Raw genomic sequence first — 16,241 nt, 5'->3', positions numbered from 1 at the left:
AAAAGAAAAACCCCAAAACACATTCATCTCAATTGAAGCGCTGCCTTATTGCCTCCTCTGCCATTTCTAGACCTACTGTGCACAGCCCTCCAAACTTGCGTGACACAGCAATCCTAGAGTTCTGTTGGGGCAAGGATGCAGATGTTCATAAAAGCCGAATTCAGTGCAGAGGAGCTCGCCTACCTGCAGAGCCTGTGAAAGGAAAGGATTCTCCAGGGAAAGTGCTCAGTGCAGGAACCTGACATCAGGAGTGACTGCTGAGATGCAGATCACCTAATGTGTGTGGCCCCAACCCCTTCCAGGCACGATAACCCGAAGGTTATCTCTGATGAATACTCCCCTTTATGTCTGTTCTACTTAGCTGCAAGCTTTCAGTCCAGCTCAAAACAGGGAATAAAATAATAAACTAAGCTATTTGAAATGAAGTTAGCGTCAGATAGCATCCAACACAGTCTCCAGTTCCCTCTATCCCCAATTCAAACTGGAATTTATACACATTAGGCTGAGCACCAAAATATGCCAGAGATTGGGCATTTGTTAATGAAGTGTAGTGGATTAACAGGGGGTTGGTTGGTGGGGTTGTGTGTGTTAGGAACCTTGAAATGCAACCAACTTTTCTACCACAGCAACATCAGCCACGTTGCTGCTTCTCTGTTGTTACTGCAGAGAAACTCCTCATGCAGACCTAAGCCTGGAAGGGGGATCTCAGCTGTCAGGGGCTTCAGGAGCTGGATGGGGGAGAGCACTGCTGGGGCTTGACAAGCGTAGAGGACTGGGAAGGGGCAGGTGAGGAAGGCCGGCTGCTCCATGGCTTCTGGAGCTAAGAATCAGGACAGAGGTGAAACGTGTAGTGCAAACTGTAGCAGTCAAGAAGACAGCGTGGATACTTTAGCTGTCCGTCATCCAAAGCTTACAAGAAATTTCCAAAGCATGGATCACGGTAACACCATTCTTTACACTTCACTTCTTTCTTAACTCAGCGTTATTTCCTAATCTTTCCTTTAAAGCCCCCGCTACGTGATGGACTGGTGTATAGGATAGTCAGCCCAGCACTATCCAGTTCCCTGCAGGAACACTTCCAGGGAGACAGCTCTTTGCCGAGGGAGCCAAGTTGAACAAACACGTTAGTCACTTCTCCTCGCACAGATACATGCCTAGCCTAACATGCTCCAAAACCTCGGCTTTCCCCTGGGTTTTGGACGACTTGCTCTCAGCAGAATCCTTGCCAGTTTAATCAGTTTGAACTGGTGTGTTTCCTCGGTAGAAGACCCTTTGTTCCAAATACGGAATAATCATATTGAGTCAAGCACATACTCTTTTGCACAGTTAGAAAACACCTATTCCTAGAAGAATACTTCCATTTCATCCCCTATCAAAAAAATGCATCAAATTTGGCAACATTTGAACCATGCTGATAATTTCCATCATTTCCCAGAATTTACAAGTGGGAATTCAGACCTGCTGAATAAGGAGGAATAAAAAAAGTCTTGTAAATAAATAACATCCCTCCCCAGGCCTTTGTAAGCTGTGTCCATGCCTGCAGACTGACTCAGCCCAGCAGCTTTCTGTGCCTTGCAGGCTCACAACCAAGTTTATGATCTTTCTCTTCTGGATTCTCTAAGCAGGGGGGCCGAGGGGGGCGGGGAATAATCATCTTTTCCATTACGCTGTGTTGCATGCTGAAGTCTCCCACCACATAGTGGGGTCTGGGACAGAGTTCTTCATAACAATACGTATAATGCCAAGTTTTAGATTTGTGATTGAACCACTGCTGATAGCATACCAATGTTTCCGCAGCTGTTGAGCAGTGGCTGCACAGCATCAAGGCTGCCTGTTTCCCATGCTGTGCCCCAGCAGGTAGGCTAGCGGTGGGTGACAGGCTGGGAGGGGACACAGGTAGGACAGTTGATCAAAACTGACCAATTCTATACCATATAATGACTTGCCCAATGCTAAAAGCTGGGAAGAGGAACAAGAGGGTGGGGGTTTTGCCATCCAGAGTAGCCACTGCTCAGAGACTGGCTGGGCATCAGTCCTGCTTAGGGGAGACGGTGAGTGGCCTTTACATCACTTGGTTTCTTTCCCTTCTTTCCTTCACTTGTTAAACTCTTATCTCAGCCCTCAAGATAGCTCACTTCTGCTTTTCTTATTCTCTCCCTTGTCTCGTTGGGGCAGGGGGAGCAACTGGCTGTGAGATGCTGACTGAGGCCAACCCACCACAAGGCAATAGCTCTGAGGAGAGCACCCTCCTTGCAGAGAGATGCAATTGCCTTGGAGTGCAGCAGTTGCAATGATGCTAAAGCACATGCAATAAGCTACAAAGCGAGTACAAGCTGTCACAGGTTTGGGCAAAAGGAGAAAGACTATTAAAAAAAAAAAAAAAAGAAAGTGCATCAGATTTGCATGGAGTGCTTCAAAATTAGCTACATTAACAAAGTTAATATCCTTTGACTACTTCTGTCCCAAAACACAGACGAAAGCTGTGTGCCCCCTCCCAGCTTTTCCATTCTGCTGTGCAGACAGCACAGAGCACTTCATCATCATCCCCAGCCACTGGCATCACATAACCTCCCAGGACAGAAGAGTGGCCATTGTTCATTGTGGCTCCCCACAGAACAGCAATAGCTTGGCCACGGACCAGTGCTTCACGTTTCAAGACCTGATGCTGCCACATCCCGCAGTTTGCAGGTGTCAGCCAGGCCAGCCAGTTTGTCGGAATAATGCAGCCCTGCCTCCTTTGCTGGTAACACCTGCCAGGTCACCCCTCTATCAAAGCACGGAAGTACTACTGCCATGCCCCCACAGTCGCTCTCATTTACTCCCTGAAGCCTAGATACAGATCCTCCTCTCCAAATGCAGTGTCTTCATCAGCAACCTTAAATATATATTTTCTTTCCTTTTTTTTTTTTTAAGTTCCTATTTGCAACGCAAAGACATTGGGGACTGGGTACCTCTATCCCAGGTGGAAGATGTAGGTTTCCTTGCTCAGAACAGCTTTCTCGGCAGCGGGGTGCACAGAGCCCAGGTTGCTGTGCTTGGCTTTGGTAGCTGTGCTGGTTTTGGCTGGGATAAAGTTAATTTTCTTCATAGTAGCTGTTATGGGGCTGTGTTCCGGATTTCTGCTGAAAACAGTGTTGACAATGCAGAGATGCTTTTATTATTGCTGAGCAGCATTTACACAGCATCAAGGCCACTTCTGCTCCTCACCCCATCCCACCAGCGAGCAGGCTGGGGGCTGGAGGTGGGAGGGGACACAGCTGGGACAGCTGGCCCCAACTGACCCAAGGGGTATCCCGTACCATATGGCATCACGCTCAGTGGGGACGCTGGGAGTTAATGGCATTTGTCTTCCCAAGTCACAGTTATGTGCGATTGAGCCCGGCTTTCCCGGGGATGGCTGAACCCCTGCCTGCCCATGGGAACTGGTGAGTGAATTCCTCATTTTGCTTTGCACGTGTGCATGGCTTTTGCTTTACCTATTAAACTATCTTTATCTCAACACATGAGCTTTTCTCTTTTACCCTTCCGATTCCCTCCCCATCCCACCGTGGGAAGACTGAGCGAGTGGCTGTGTGGTGCTCAGTTGCCAGCTGACGACAACCTCACAGTTCCTTGTGGCTTCATGTTTTGGACAATCCAGCTGCTTCGGCCATTGCATGGATCAAGGCATTCAGAGGATCCCTCTCCTTGCTGAAGAGTGTATCAGAAACTAGGGATATGAATGAACCAACTGTGGCTTGTTCTGGGCTGTAAATGGCAACAAAACCAGGTGGACAAAATGTTGTTTTTTGTTTGCTATTATGGAATAGGCAAGTGACAGAAGGAAAGTGACTGGGAAAAGAAATAAGAGAACCAGAGTCTCTCCCCACTACCCCACCAAGAAATACAAACTGTTATTGCAGCAGAACCTTCCTGTTGATATGGAATCCTATTCAGGAACCTCCTGCCATACAAAAGGAGCCCTGCTTTTCTCCAGAGCTGTTGCTGCTGCTCCTGGTACTCCTAAGGAGTCAGAGCCCCAAGTAAGGCATTCCCTTCTCCTGCCACTTGTGATCCAAGCACAGAGAAATGTTCGCAACAGGGCAACTACGGATTTGTGGTGGCTACATTCCCACTGATTTCAGGGAGGGGATGTACGGATGTTAGGACTAGGAATGTTGAGTACACACTTCCCTTGTTATTAACAAAGCATCTTCTTCCTGGGGACAGGTTGTCTGATCAGCTTCTAACAAACCTCAAGGACTTCTTGGCCTCAAGTAGTGTTAAACTGAATACTGTTAAGGCTGGGGACGAGCCCAATCCATCACACTAATCAAAGACCTGTTTTACTCGCTGTAGCCTGTTCTCTAAGGCCAAAGAATTCATGCAGTTGCGTTTGCCTGTTCCCCCTCCTTCCTTGCCACTTTCTCTCAACTTTGAAACTCAATTCCAGCCCTATCTGACAAAAGTGAATGCTTTTTTCACATCTATTACATTTGTAAAATTAATTGAAAAAACAGATCACCAAGAGACGTTCATAAATGCCCAGGGCGTGGTGAGTTCACTGGCTACTAAATCCACCAGTATATAGGTTAGGAGAAGCTGCAAACACCCTAGACACAGGAAGACTGTCAGATCACGATTTTGCCACATAGCAAATAATCTAACCTAAAGATAGACATGAGGCTTCTCTAGACTATACGGTCATGGAACTACTTAAAATTAGGTCTGCAGGCCCCACTGTAGCTTGTCTGTAGACCTGCAATGCAGTTTACAATGCTTCTGAGCAGTCTGCATATAGAAATAAAGCCAAATTACATCATTTTTTTTAAAAAAAATATAAATCCCACTGTGGGTCTTATGCCGTGATAACTTCCAGCAGCAAGAGTGGTCTGTCTTCTGAGGTTCAAGGAATCCACAGCAGCGGATGCCTTGCACACCTCTCCTTCTAGAAGGCTGATGTCACTCGCAGGCACCAAGCTGGCCAGTTCACCACAGACCTCTGCCACACTGCATAATCCCTGCTGAGAGAGGAGGACTAGCATCTAACAGGAGCTCAGCTGCCCGTTCGTGCAGAACACTGTGGCTAAACATGCACCTGAAGTCTGGTCAGGTTATATTTTGCTTGCCTGACCAGGTGACAGCAGAAAATCCCAATTCTCAAATTAGCTGGGAAAAAAAATATTACAATACATTGTGTTCAAGCATGGAAATAAGAACACATCTTGGCTACCTCCAAGCCCTATGTTTCCAAGCTTTCAATGCTGCATTCCACTGCCCGCCATCAAAAGCGGCTCTTCTGGAGAGGCTGCTTCTTACCTGTGGTTCCTTACAAACTTGATGCCTCTTTTTCTACAAAGATGTGTAACCCCAGATGGGAGCAGAAAGCACCACCATGCAAACCCTCATCTGCCTTCTCGAAGACTCAGTTCAGATCAGACGAAACTTGAAATTACATCAGACTTTCAGTCTTAAGCACCAGCAGACTCTGTTTTAACACCCACAATTTATGCTTTTTGAATCAGCTAGAAGGCCCGTCACTGGCTTCAAACACAAAGGGCAACAGCTGTCTCAGCTGCTGTCTCTGGAAGAGACTATTTAGAAAGAATATGGGAACTCAACCAGGAACCTCTGAAACAAAAGCTAGAAACAGTACAAGGAAAGTAGCAAATCAATACAGTCTGTCGCTCGGGCCCAGTGGGAGGCGTGCCACGTACTCACAGATGGGTTGTATTGGTACCAGCCATTTGCCCTCTCTCCAATTTGCTCCTTTTATGGAGGAAGTCAGGCTGTGAAGTAACCTAAAAAGCTTTTAAATTCCTATCTGTAGTATCCAAACCTTCAGACTCTAAAGGATTTATTTATTTTTTTAAAATGCACATTTTGTGCTAGTCTCCAGAAGCACACTTGTTCCAGTACAGTTTATGTATTTTGCATTGAAGCCATCTCACTAAATGAAAAACAGCCCTGGAAATAACAACTGGTATCACATCCCCACCCCATTTATTCCCAATGGCTGCTCTAAATACTGGACTAAGGTTGCACCTTTGTGTATCAGCTCTTCATAGACGCTTTAGCACCCAATGGCACAATTTACACGAGGAGTAACATATACAGAGAAAGAACAACTTCCCTCAAATATAATCTAGAGCTTAAGGGTTAAAACTACCATGGTGGGAACTGATTAACAGTTCTTGCCACAGAACTATTGAAGAAGCGGGCACTATTTTCACATACATCCAGCTGTGGGTTTGAGTATAGGGAGAGGCTGTGCTTTGTGAGTTTATCGGTAATGACAAGTTACAGGCACATTTGGAGCATGCATGCACACCATGGTGTACTTTTCAGGAAATTTAATACAGAATAACCCCCCTAGATCAACTACTTAGAGCAAAGCTTCAAACAAAAAGCAGACCTCAAGCTGCTCAGCTGTGAAAGTATGGAGGCAATGTGCAATACCTCAATTCTACCTCCGAGTCCAGACAGCCGAACGCTCCCTGGCTCCCGATCTTAGTTTCATGGCAGATTTCCACTGAAAGAAAACCTGTGCATGTGAGCAGGGAAGAAAACATTTTGTCTTAAAAGGATCACTGCAGACCCAGCCCAGACAGGGCACACAAATGAACACAGCAGCCCCATCCATCATTGCTGGAGTCCAAGGGAACTTGACCAGGCAGACTGGATGGTACTCCAAGCCTTGCAAGCACTGGGAGGCTCAGGTGGGTGGTATCCTCAGACAAGGGGGGCTAAATACCCCACTGCTCCCAGAGCCTTCTCTGGGTCTGGGCATGCAGTCATCGCTACAGGTAATGCCCACTTCGACCACCAAACTAAAGATACTCAAAAGCTAATAAAAAATCAAGCTTTAATGAGATAAAGTCAAGTCATTTTGCTTGATGAAATTTAGGATTTTCAATTTTGAGTGGCACTAGGCCAAAATACCTTTTAAAAACTCTTTGCCAATGTCCTCTCCTAGGTATCCAGTCTCAGGTATTACAAGTAAAGGGGAATTATTAAAAATAAAGGGAATTGTTGGGGTTTTTTTATTATTTTTTCCCCAGTGAAGATGACAGGCATCGTCATCAAAGTTGAAAGCATTTACTGGCAATTCAGTAACTGCTTAAAACAGAAACAGTTCCTTGGTTAGGGAGGCTGAAGTTAAAGACTCTATGTTTTAAAGAAAATCTTATACCCCTGCATCACTATCAACTACCTGAATTGGAACAAATCATGTTTTTGTCCCATCTATTTCATCAGACATCCTGCAGCCCTTTGTGTATATCTATAAAGAGACAAGCAACAAAAGACAGAAGTTATTAACTTTGAGCCGATTATGTAGAGACAGTTACTTTCTAATAAATATACAATAAATGCACAGATGCGTAATGCCAGAGAAATGCCCACAGTGAAACCCTGAAACTAGTAAATAGAAGTTTCAATATTTTATTAAAATAGCATATTCAACCACTGTAACCAATAATACATTAACTTTATTCCCAGAGTACGCACAACACAGTAGTGATTCAAAATATCCTTATCCATGGTAATCAATGAAAATATCTCAAATTCAAGTGTACAACTAAAACTAAACCTTTGAAAAAATCTCTCCTTTAAAGAATACATAAAGCTCTCATACAGAATTCTTTTAAACTGCTCTATACTTAGATATCAGTGTCTCTCACCTGACAATACCACTAGCTTTTTTTCTTATGCATAGTAGAACATCTCATATTTTATAGTACCCATTTTATAAATAAATTGGCATTTTCCATCCCGTTTGTGTTTATCTTCAGCTTCACAAAGAAACCAGTAAATAAAACTGTCAAGGACAGTCTCAACAAAATGATCTCACAGCAAGATATAAAACTCGATACTAAAAGATGCTTCTACTCTATTTTACATAAAAAGACAGATTTAAAAAGTGCAAGGCAAGATTTGCAGGGGAGGGAGAATATTTGTTATTTTTAGGCACATCCACTTCTTTAAAGCAAGCTTCAGAATGAAATTCCAGTTTGTTCTTCATGATACCTGTTTAAAAGTCTCTCTCTCAAAAAAAAAAACCAAGAAGAAAAAAAAATTACATCTGTCAAATGTCAAGGAGGGAATTTCCAAGTCTTCAGTTATGTCTTGTTCTTCCTTTTTTCATCCTTGCAGGTTTTGGTTTGGGAATATACTGATTATTCGCCTGATACTCAAGTTCCTTACGGAAGTAATGAATTGCTTTATTCAAACCTTCTTCCAATGGGACCTGTTCCCAAAAGTGAGGAAAGAATCGTATCACTCCAAGTTCACACCAGCTCTTTTCACAACAGTATCTTTAACACAGCTATCGAAAGACTGCTAGGAAGGCTCATTCTTAGCCAATGTAAGTATTAACAGCACCACATACTGGTTACATCTCCGCACTGCTAATGCAATGTTAGCTCTTAAACATCAGATATATTTTCTGACATAGTTAAGTCAAAAGACCCTACAAATTTAAAACTCATCAGACGGTTACGATTGGTCTGTTTAGTGTCAAAACAGACAGGTAATTCTGCTTTCAGTTCATAATTCATTGAAAGAGACAGGCACACAGAAATCTACGACCCTTCTGTTTTTACTGATTAAAGATCCTCATCTCACAGAATGGTATATACCACACAAAGGTGATGGGTTGGTGAGGTTTTTGTTTGTTTTGGGTTTGTCTTTTTAGGTTTTATTTCTTCAGTGCTCCACTGATATGTGGAAAAAAGGATACAAATTATCACCCAGTATCTCATTTGACATTCTTAAATTAGACACGAATAATTGTAATTCTTCATATTTATGCCTGTCATATTCTATGCCTGTATTTAAACGCTATGATTTGTAGACAGGAACAACAGAAATATTACCCACTTTCCTCAGGAGCCGTATGGTCTGACATGCTTGCTGATACCATCATCAATACAGGAGGATAAAATAGGAGCATAAAACCAACTTGCCTTGATGTACCAACAATGTACTTCTACTTCAGAGTAAGCTTTGTTAAGGACTGTGCCAAACTCAAAAGGTCAGAAGTACACAAAAGTTAACTGCTACAAACCTTTTGTGATTGTAACACTTGCTATTGGCCTTGTGCTTGCAGGCACAGTCTATTAATACCTGGTGCCTCTGTGAAACCTTTCAGAAAGGTCTGGAGCTACCTTTTGACACCAATAAGCTTCCATTTACTAGACAGGTTTGCATGTTTCCTGGAAAGATTTTTCGCTGCACATCTAAAAAAGCCTAGCTAGCCCAGTGGTTTGTAGAATGGGGAGCTGGCTAAAAAAGTCACACCCTTTCTAGTGATTAAGTAGACCTTACCCTCCCCAAACAAACCAGCTCTTATCATCAGCTATGCCTGGTCACACACCGTTAACTTCACCGAAAAAGGTGAGGCAGGAAAAAAACAGCAAGCATGGGCATTTTTCCTTTCTTTAATATTAGCTGTGCGGAACAACCACAATCTTGGCATCACCTCAGATGGCTGGTAACTAATCTAGAGGTCAACAGACGTCACTGTGGGTGGTGAGATGTTAGACTAAGCCTGAGCACGTTTCAAGCTTATCAACGCACAGAACAAGCCCTGAACATCTCTACGTATACCTATAGTCCACAATAAGGGCTTCTTATTCTGGTTTAATTTAGTCTACCAAAATTAAAAGAAAACAAAAATGTATCATGCCTCTCTAGCTAGCTTCTGTTTTGCCTGGCTTTCACATATTTCCCTTTAAACAAACTCTATAACCCAGAACATTTTTCTAGTGCTCATATTTGTCCCTATTCATCCAAACAAGTATTTTGGTTACAATGATGTTACAGATAATCTTAAAAATTTTAGTCCAAATTTCTAAAACTTCTTGAATTAAATAAAAGCCACTTTTTCCCTCCACAGCAAACAGGAATGAGGATTGCTGCAACAGCAAACTCATTAGCTCCCGTAACTACGTACCACGTACTTCAAAGGATTCATCTGGCTTACAGAAAGGCAGACATTTCATAATACACATGTGAAAAAGTTAGAATGTCTATCCTAACAATGGGGTTTTGTACTTAAGTCTATTACAAATGCTCATCTGCTCTTCCGCATGGCACAGGCCATACAATCTTACCCAGCCGTTTCTGGATGGTGAGCTAGGCCAACATATGAGAGAGTGCCTTTTAAACAACTGTCCTGGAGACTGTGTTAAGCAGATATTCTGATAACTGAAATGTGTCGTTACCATGTAGTCCTCCCTGATCCTCCTTTGCCTCCCCATGTTTCTGCACACAGGAACAGCAGTAATACGGCTGTACATACCACAGGTTCCCAGCCAAGCAATAATTTGGCTTTTCTGATGTCAGGTTTTCGTTTCTGAGGGTCATCCTGGGCTTCGGAGAGAAACTGGATTTCACTCCCACTGCCTATTCAAGAACAGAGAGTGCATTATCATCCTCAATTCACTGTTTTACATTTAGATCTTTCTTACCTATTGGAGCATCAGGTCTCTGCAGCTTTCTGCTTCATAATCCTACCACTGAAATGCCTTCACAGATACAGCTGCACCGCATGCAACAGCTAGGTGAACCAGCTGTCCCACAGCAACACACATTCACAAAGCATTTCACAAGATTTCAGCATGGATGCACGATAAGGGAGTTATGCTTAACCAGTCTAATAACCTTCTACGATGAAATGACTGCTTCAGTAGCCAAGGGCAGAGCAGTGGATCATCTGCCTTTACTTCAGTGAGGCTTTTGACACTGTCTCCAATGACATCCTTGCTGAGGGCTGGATGAGCAGTGAGGTGGATTGAAACCGGGTCCACGGGCCCAGAGGGTAGTGATCAGTGGCAAAAAGTCTAGTTGGAGGCCCGTAACTAGTGGTGTACCTCAGGGGTCAATACCGAGTTGCTGATACACCAGAGGGCTGTGCTGCCATCCAGAGGGACCTTAAGAAAGAAGGCTAGAGAAAAGGGCTGACAGGAACCTCAAGAAGTTCAATAAGAACTGCCAAGTCTGGCACCTGGGGAGGAACAACCCCAGGCACCAGTACAGGCTGGGGGCCAACCAGCTGGAAAGCAGCCTGGTAGGAAAGGACCTGGGGGTCCCTGGTGGACACCAAGTTGAATATGAGCCAGCAATGTGCTCTTGCCACAAAAGCCACAAACGGTACCCTGGGCTGCATTAGTAGGAGTGCTGCCAGCAGGTTGAGGGAGGTGATCCTGCCCCTCTACTCAACACTGGTGAAGCCACACCTGGAGGTCTGGGTCCAGGTCTGGACTCCCCAGTAGAAGAGACACGGACATACTGGAGAGAGTCTGACAAAAGGCCACAGAGATGATGAAGAGACTGGAGCATCTCTTCTGTGAGGAGAGGCTGAGAGACCAGGGACTTCAGCCCTGAGAAGACAAGGCTCAGGGAGATTTTATCCATGTGTACAAATACCTGATGCAGGAAGTAAAGAAGAGGGAGCCAGGGTCTTTTCAGCAGTGCTCAGTGACAGGACCAGAGGCAATGGTCACAAACTGAAACACAGGAGGTTTCCCCTGAACATCAGGGAATGGTATTTTACTGTGAGTGTGGCTCAGCACTCGTACAGGGAGGCTGTGGAGTCTTCAGCCTTGGAGATACTCAAAAGCAGTCTGGACATGGTCCTGGGCCACTGCTGGCTGTAGGTGGCCCTGCTTGAGCAGAAAGGTTGGACCAAGTGACCTCTAGAGGTCCCTTCCAACCATTCTATTATGTTATTCTATGTTAACCCTTTTGCATCGTAAAGGGACTTTATCTCTTCTTTGCCCATACTCTCCAGTCTGATTTAAATAGAAAACATAATACTTGCCTTTCCTCATGACAGTACACAGAATAAGGACAATTTTTCTAACCAAATCTATCAAATAGTTTATATGCCATGTTGCTGTGGGATTTTATGGATGCAGAACTAAACCGCCTCTCTGGAAGGACTGAAACAGATCAAATTATTTGTGAACAAACAGACAAGGGAAGGTAACAATTATTCTATGTGCTTGATGCGTTTGGTGCTGTGATTTTTTATTTCCTTCCCTGATCTGTGGATTCAAAGATGCTTTCCAGAGGGGACAGTCCTCTATCAGAAACACTGCATGCATCAGCTGTACTGTAAGTTTGAATTTGTCTTTTTCAGATCCCTCAGAAGCGCTTCTGGAATCTACGGACTAAAACCCCTTGGCTAATGGCATCAGTATTTTTATCTCTTTAGGAAGCCACATTAGAAGACTAAACACAGCCATTCACTTCTATTCTTGAGAGCTCCGATTTGCTACAGGTATCAGAGCAAGAATGAAGAGAAAGCCACAGTGTTTTCTTCCCAGCCACACACAAGGGAGGTGCTGACAGCCCTTGCAAGAGTCACTGCTAGATTGGTGAGAAGTTGAGAAAGACTGTCATGACAGCATGAGATTTTTGATGGTAGTTGAAGGCAGACAGCCTACGTAACTGCGAAGAACCACCTTGCCGCAGTATCCGTGTTTCAGCTAAGATGCTATGCAAAACATTCTCATTCAGGTGTTTCAGATTTATGTATTGTCCTTTTGTCAAAACAAAGCTAAAAAACTGCATAAACATTATACAAAATAATGCGTACAGATTGCACAGATACACAAAACCACTGTATTCATTCTACCGTTCATGCAATATTTTACATACAATTGAGAGGATTTGGATTATTTTAATAATATGTAATTATATGATTAGGATACAGTTAAATGCTTGTGATAAAGTTATTAAGAAATCCAAAGACTAATTAATGATCCATATATTACACACACTTATCAAGTAATAATTACCTAACAACAGTAAGTACTTCATAAGCTTTACTAAGAATTCGTTATCAATACTCACCAACAAGTTTCTTGATTAACTGAGCAAATTCTAGGATAGTGTGCTCTTCTGGGTTTCCCTAGAAGTAGAAGGAATATTCATTACAATAACAATTAAACACCTGAAGACATGCTAGCTTTCTGATGTGAGACAACTCTTAACAAGCTCATGTTAGTCTGAAAAAGGTAATCACTGTGCTTTATTCCTACTTTGATGAAAAAAGGGTAACTTTGACAAACTCCATACTCGTTAGGAAAGTTGCCTTCCATTACATTTGCCTTGGCAATTCAATGTATGTAGGGAAGTGCCCCAAACAAAATCATTTTGTAAAGAATGGGCAAACCCATGCCAATCACAGTAAAGGCATGTCACTCAGCAGCCCACACAACCACGTCATCAATTTGAAATCTGGATTCAAGGACTTCGCCGAGTTGAGAACAGACAAGATAATGAAATTATGCTAAATTCTCAGTTCATCCAAAGTTAGGAAACCAATTTATAATTAGTTTATTTTAAATAAATTTAGCTGAAAACAAATGCTTCCATATTTACTACAGTTTATATACAAATATACTTAAGGGCTACTTACTTTCCTATACAATATTCCTTTTCTTAACATTTTTTTTTTTTTAACCAACTGCATGTAACCTCCTCATCATTTTAGAACAAAATGCTGAAAGCTTCCTGTTAGCATTAGCTCACCTTCATCAGACTCAATTCCCTCCATCCCTAGCTTTCCTTGTTGCAAAACTCTTCTTTACTATATCTTGTTTAACCTAAAGCTGAGGATTTTGGTATAGATTTGAACACTGAGTTTTCTGAAGATAAAACATGTGACAGGGCTTAAAAATATCAGCATTTGGATTGAAATGTAGAAATGAATTCATGGCCACAGTAATGAAGGAAAATCTGATGAGCAACTGTCCTGCAGAGTTGAATGGTTGATTTTGCAAAAGCTGGCATACACAGAAATGACCTGGCACATGCATCCTTTTTCTATTATATCCACTGCTGAGAGTAAGGTGACAAACGCATGGGACAGAACAAGAATCTTATTAGACAAGTTATAAGCAGCCTTAATCAATATTAGATAATTATACCATCAAACACTACCCCATTTTCATCTTATAAAGGATAGTATGAAGTGATTTCTAATTATTTAGAGCTAAGTATTCCTTCAGTGCTTTTTTTCATTAAAAGCAGTCTTTAAACATTTCCTTGGCATATTTTGCATGCCACACCTCTCCCCCCCTCCATATTTTGTTCCTGTTTATTTTCATATTCTAATTACATACATCTTTTTGCTAAAACAAATTAAAAACTCTAGAAAATTTATCCTGTTCTTGGAGCGGTAAGATCTCAGTATCTAGGGGTTTCATTTTTTTCTTATAAAGAGAATACATAGAAGAATACATTATTCATAATGGAAATAAATTTTTGCTCCTTTTCTTTTTTCTAGAAATCAGCATCAGTGACAAGGAGGAAAAGAGAGGTGATGTTGGCCACTGCACAGTGAACACAGTAGAGTGGAGCTCTCATACTCACCAAGTTGACAGGACTGCTGACATTGCTGTTCATCAACGCCACCAACCCATTCACAAGATCACTATAAAAAGGGAAGAACAAACCGAGGCAATTTCCACTTCCCTATAAATAATACTCTTGTCTAAAAAGAGAGCTGCCTTCTCAAAGCCCCAGTAGCTGAGGAATGCTGAAATCAGATTTGCAGTGTATACTTCAATGGGTGTATGCTTTCTTGGATGTTTGTTCTACAGTCCCTGAATGTTATTTGAATGTTGTTTGAAAGGGTGATTATCTTTGGGATACGCTGGCTAAGTTCACCTGAGCATACGAATGAATACAAAAAAATAAAGTTACTAAAAAACAATTAATACTTCCTCTTCTCTCCAATACCAAGCATATTTAGAGGCTGGAAATCCAACACATTTCAAGCTAAGTAAGTTATAATACAGGAGCGCATGACATGAACACCTGTTTTGCAAATTGTTGTTTGAATTGTCATCTCGCTTTCAGAAATCCTTAAACCAAGTTTGTTAAAAATGATATTTTGGTGTTACCTAACCCCCAGCAAAAGAACACAAAACCATTCTGCATTATCAGCAACAAACTTAGCAGCTTGCCCCATGGCATACAAATCCAGATCCCTTTCATTATGACTTAGAATCAGGAAAGGAGTGGCTACTTTGAACGGATGGGGTTTCCGTAATGCCTATCACTGCTGTTACTACTTTCAGCAGTGGTAAAGAACATTTCCAAGCAGAGAATGATGAAAACAACCCAGAAGCCTGGCATAGAAAGTTAACTAGCATGACAGAACAAAAGAATCTGAGGAACAGATTCACTTTTTTGTAGCGAAAGTACATACTGGCGTTGCTTACACTGCAAATACTAGCTGCAGCAATATCCCCTTAGCCTGCTCCTTCCTCCAGAAGGGGACACAGACGTAGAGCCCACGCACCGACCGAGCACCCCAAAGGCACAAGGTGGCAGCATTGCATTAAAATGCAAGGAGTGACAAACTGCTTGCCTTGAAAACTTAACCTACAAGTTGCTTGCTGTCCCTTGAAGGGAAGAACATATTAATATCTCAGTTCAAAGCTCTAAACCAATTAACATTCTGTTTCTTGGTACTTTTAAAAACTTCTGTGTCTCCCTTCTGAACGTACAGCTGGCCTAAAAATGAACATCATTTCTTTGACTAAAATGCACATGCATACAAGGTTGGCCAAGCTCAAAGAACCATCAAGTAAAGTAAGTAACAGAAGGCTTACCTGACATACTGGAAAGCTCTCGTCTGAGTTCCAGGTCCATAGACCTAAAACCAGACAAAAATTAGAAAAGTTACATAAATATAAAAGTCCTCTCTAGCCCAATTATCTTGTCCTCCCCATTACAGAAAAACATCCCAAGGAGAAACACCTGAGACATCAGCTCAATGTTACGGGAATGCAAAAAGATGTGCTTGCAAAGCCTTTGGCAAAGTATCAGTTCTTTGAAGGTCGTCTTCCTCTTGGACGTGTCTCCAGTAAACACCTCCTTAGGCATTTTGTTAACCAGAACTCTGGATGTAGGAAACATTCTCAGGGATGTAGGACAGAGTGATCCTTTGTCCTCTCTTGGAACATTGAAAGAGGCTGCAGCATGCACTCAGCCAGAAAAGAGCGCCAAGCATTTAAAGTAAGTATCAGGCTACTAAGATGTGGTTATGACAAGTGCTTTTTTATTTGCTTATTAACAACGGTCAGCTTCAAAGCGACCAGCAAATGTTAGTGGTGTCTAAAAAAATTGTCAAGAAAAACAGCACTGTGTTTAAAGCAATCAGAACAACAACAAAAAAATAAAATTCATGTCACACTAAATATTACTGTCTGAGGAAATGAGAAGTAGAATAATTTCTAAAG

General features: G+C 42.4%; 1 protein-coding gene across 1 annotated transcript in view; it reads right to left on the bottom strand.

Moving 5' to 3' along the window:
• Nucleotides 1-7,406: 7,406 nt before the first annotated feature.
• Nucleotides 7,407-16,241, bottom strand: part of UXS1 (UDP-glucuronate decarboxylase 1) — a 63,204-nt gene continuing 54,369 nt past the window's right edge. Inside the window, exons 11-15 of the mRNA XM_040584653.1 lie at nt 15,612-15,655; nt 14,365-14,425; nt 12,841-12,898; nt 10,283-10,386; nt 7,407-8,227 (exon numbers count right to left, since the gene is read on the bottom strand). Coding sequence (XP_040440587.1) covers nt 8,096-8,227; nt 10,283-10,386; nt 12,841-12,898; nt 14,365-14,425; nt 15,612-15,655 — 399 coding nt within the window. The 3' untranslated portion in view covers nt 7,407-8,095. The remainder of the gene's footprint in view (nt 8,228-10,282; nt 10,387-12,840; nt 12,899-14,364; nt 14,426-15,611; nt 15,656-16,241) is intronic.

Source organism: Falco naumanni, chromosome 2 (genome assembly GCF_017639655.2).
Source record: "Falco naumanni isolate bFalNau1 chromosome 2, bFalNau1.pat, whole genome shotgun sequence".
NCBI lineage: Eukaryota > Metazoa > Chordata > Aves > Falconiformes > Falconidae > Falco > Falco naumanni.
The sequence above is the reverse complement of the archived record's forward strand: the minus strand, read 5'-3'. Positions and strand labels throughout refer to the sequence as shown.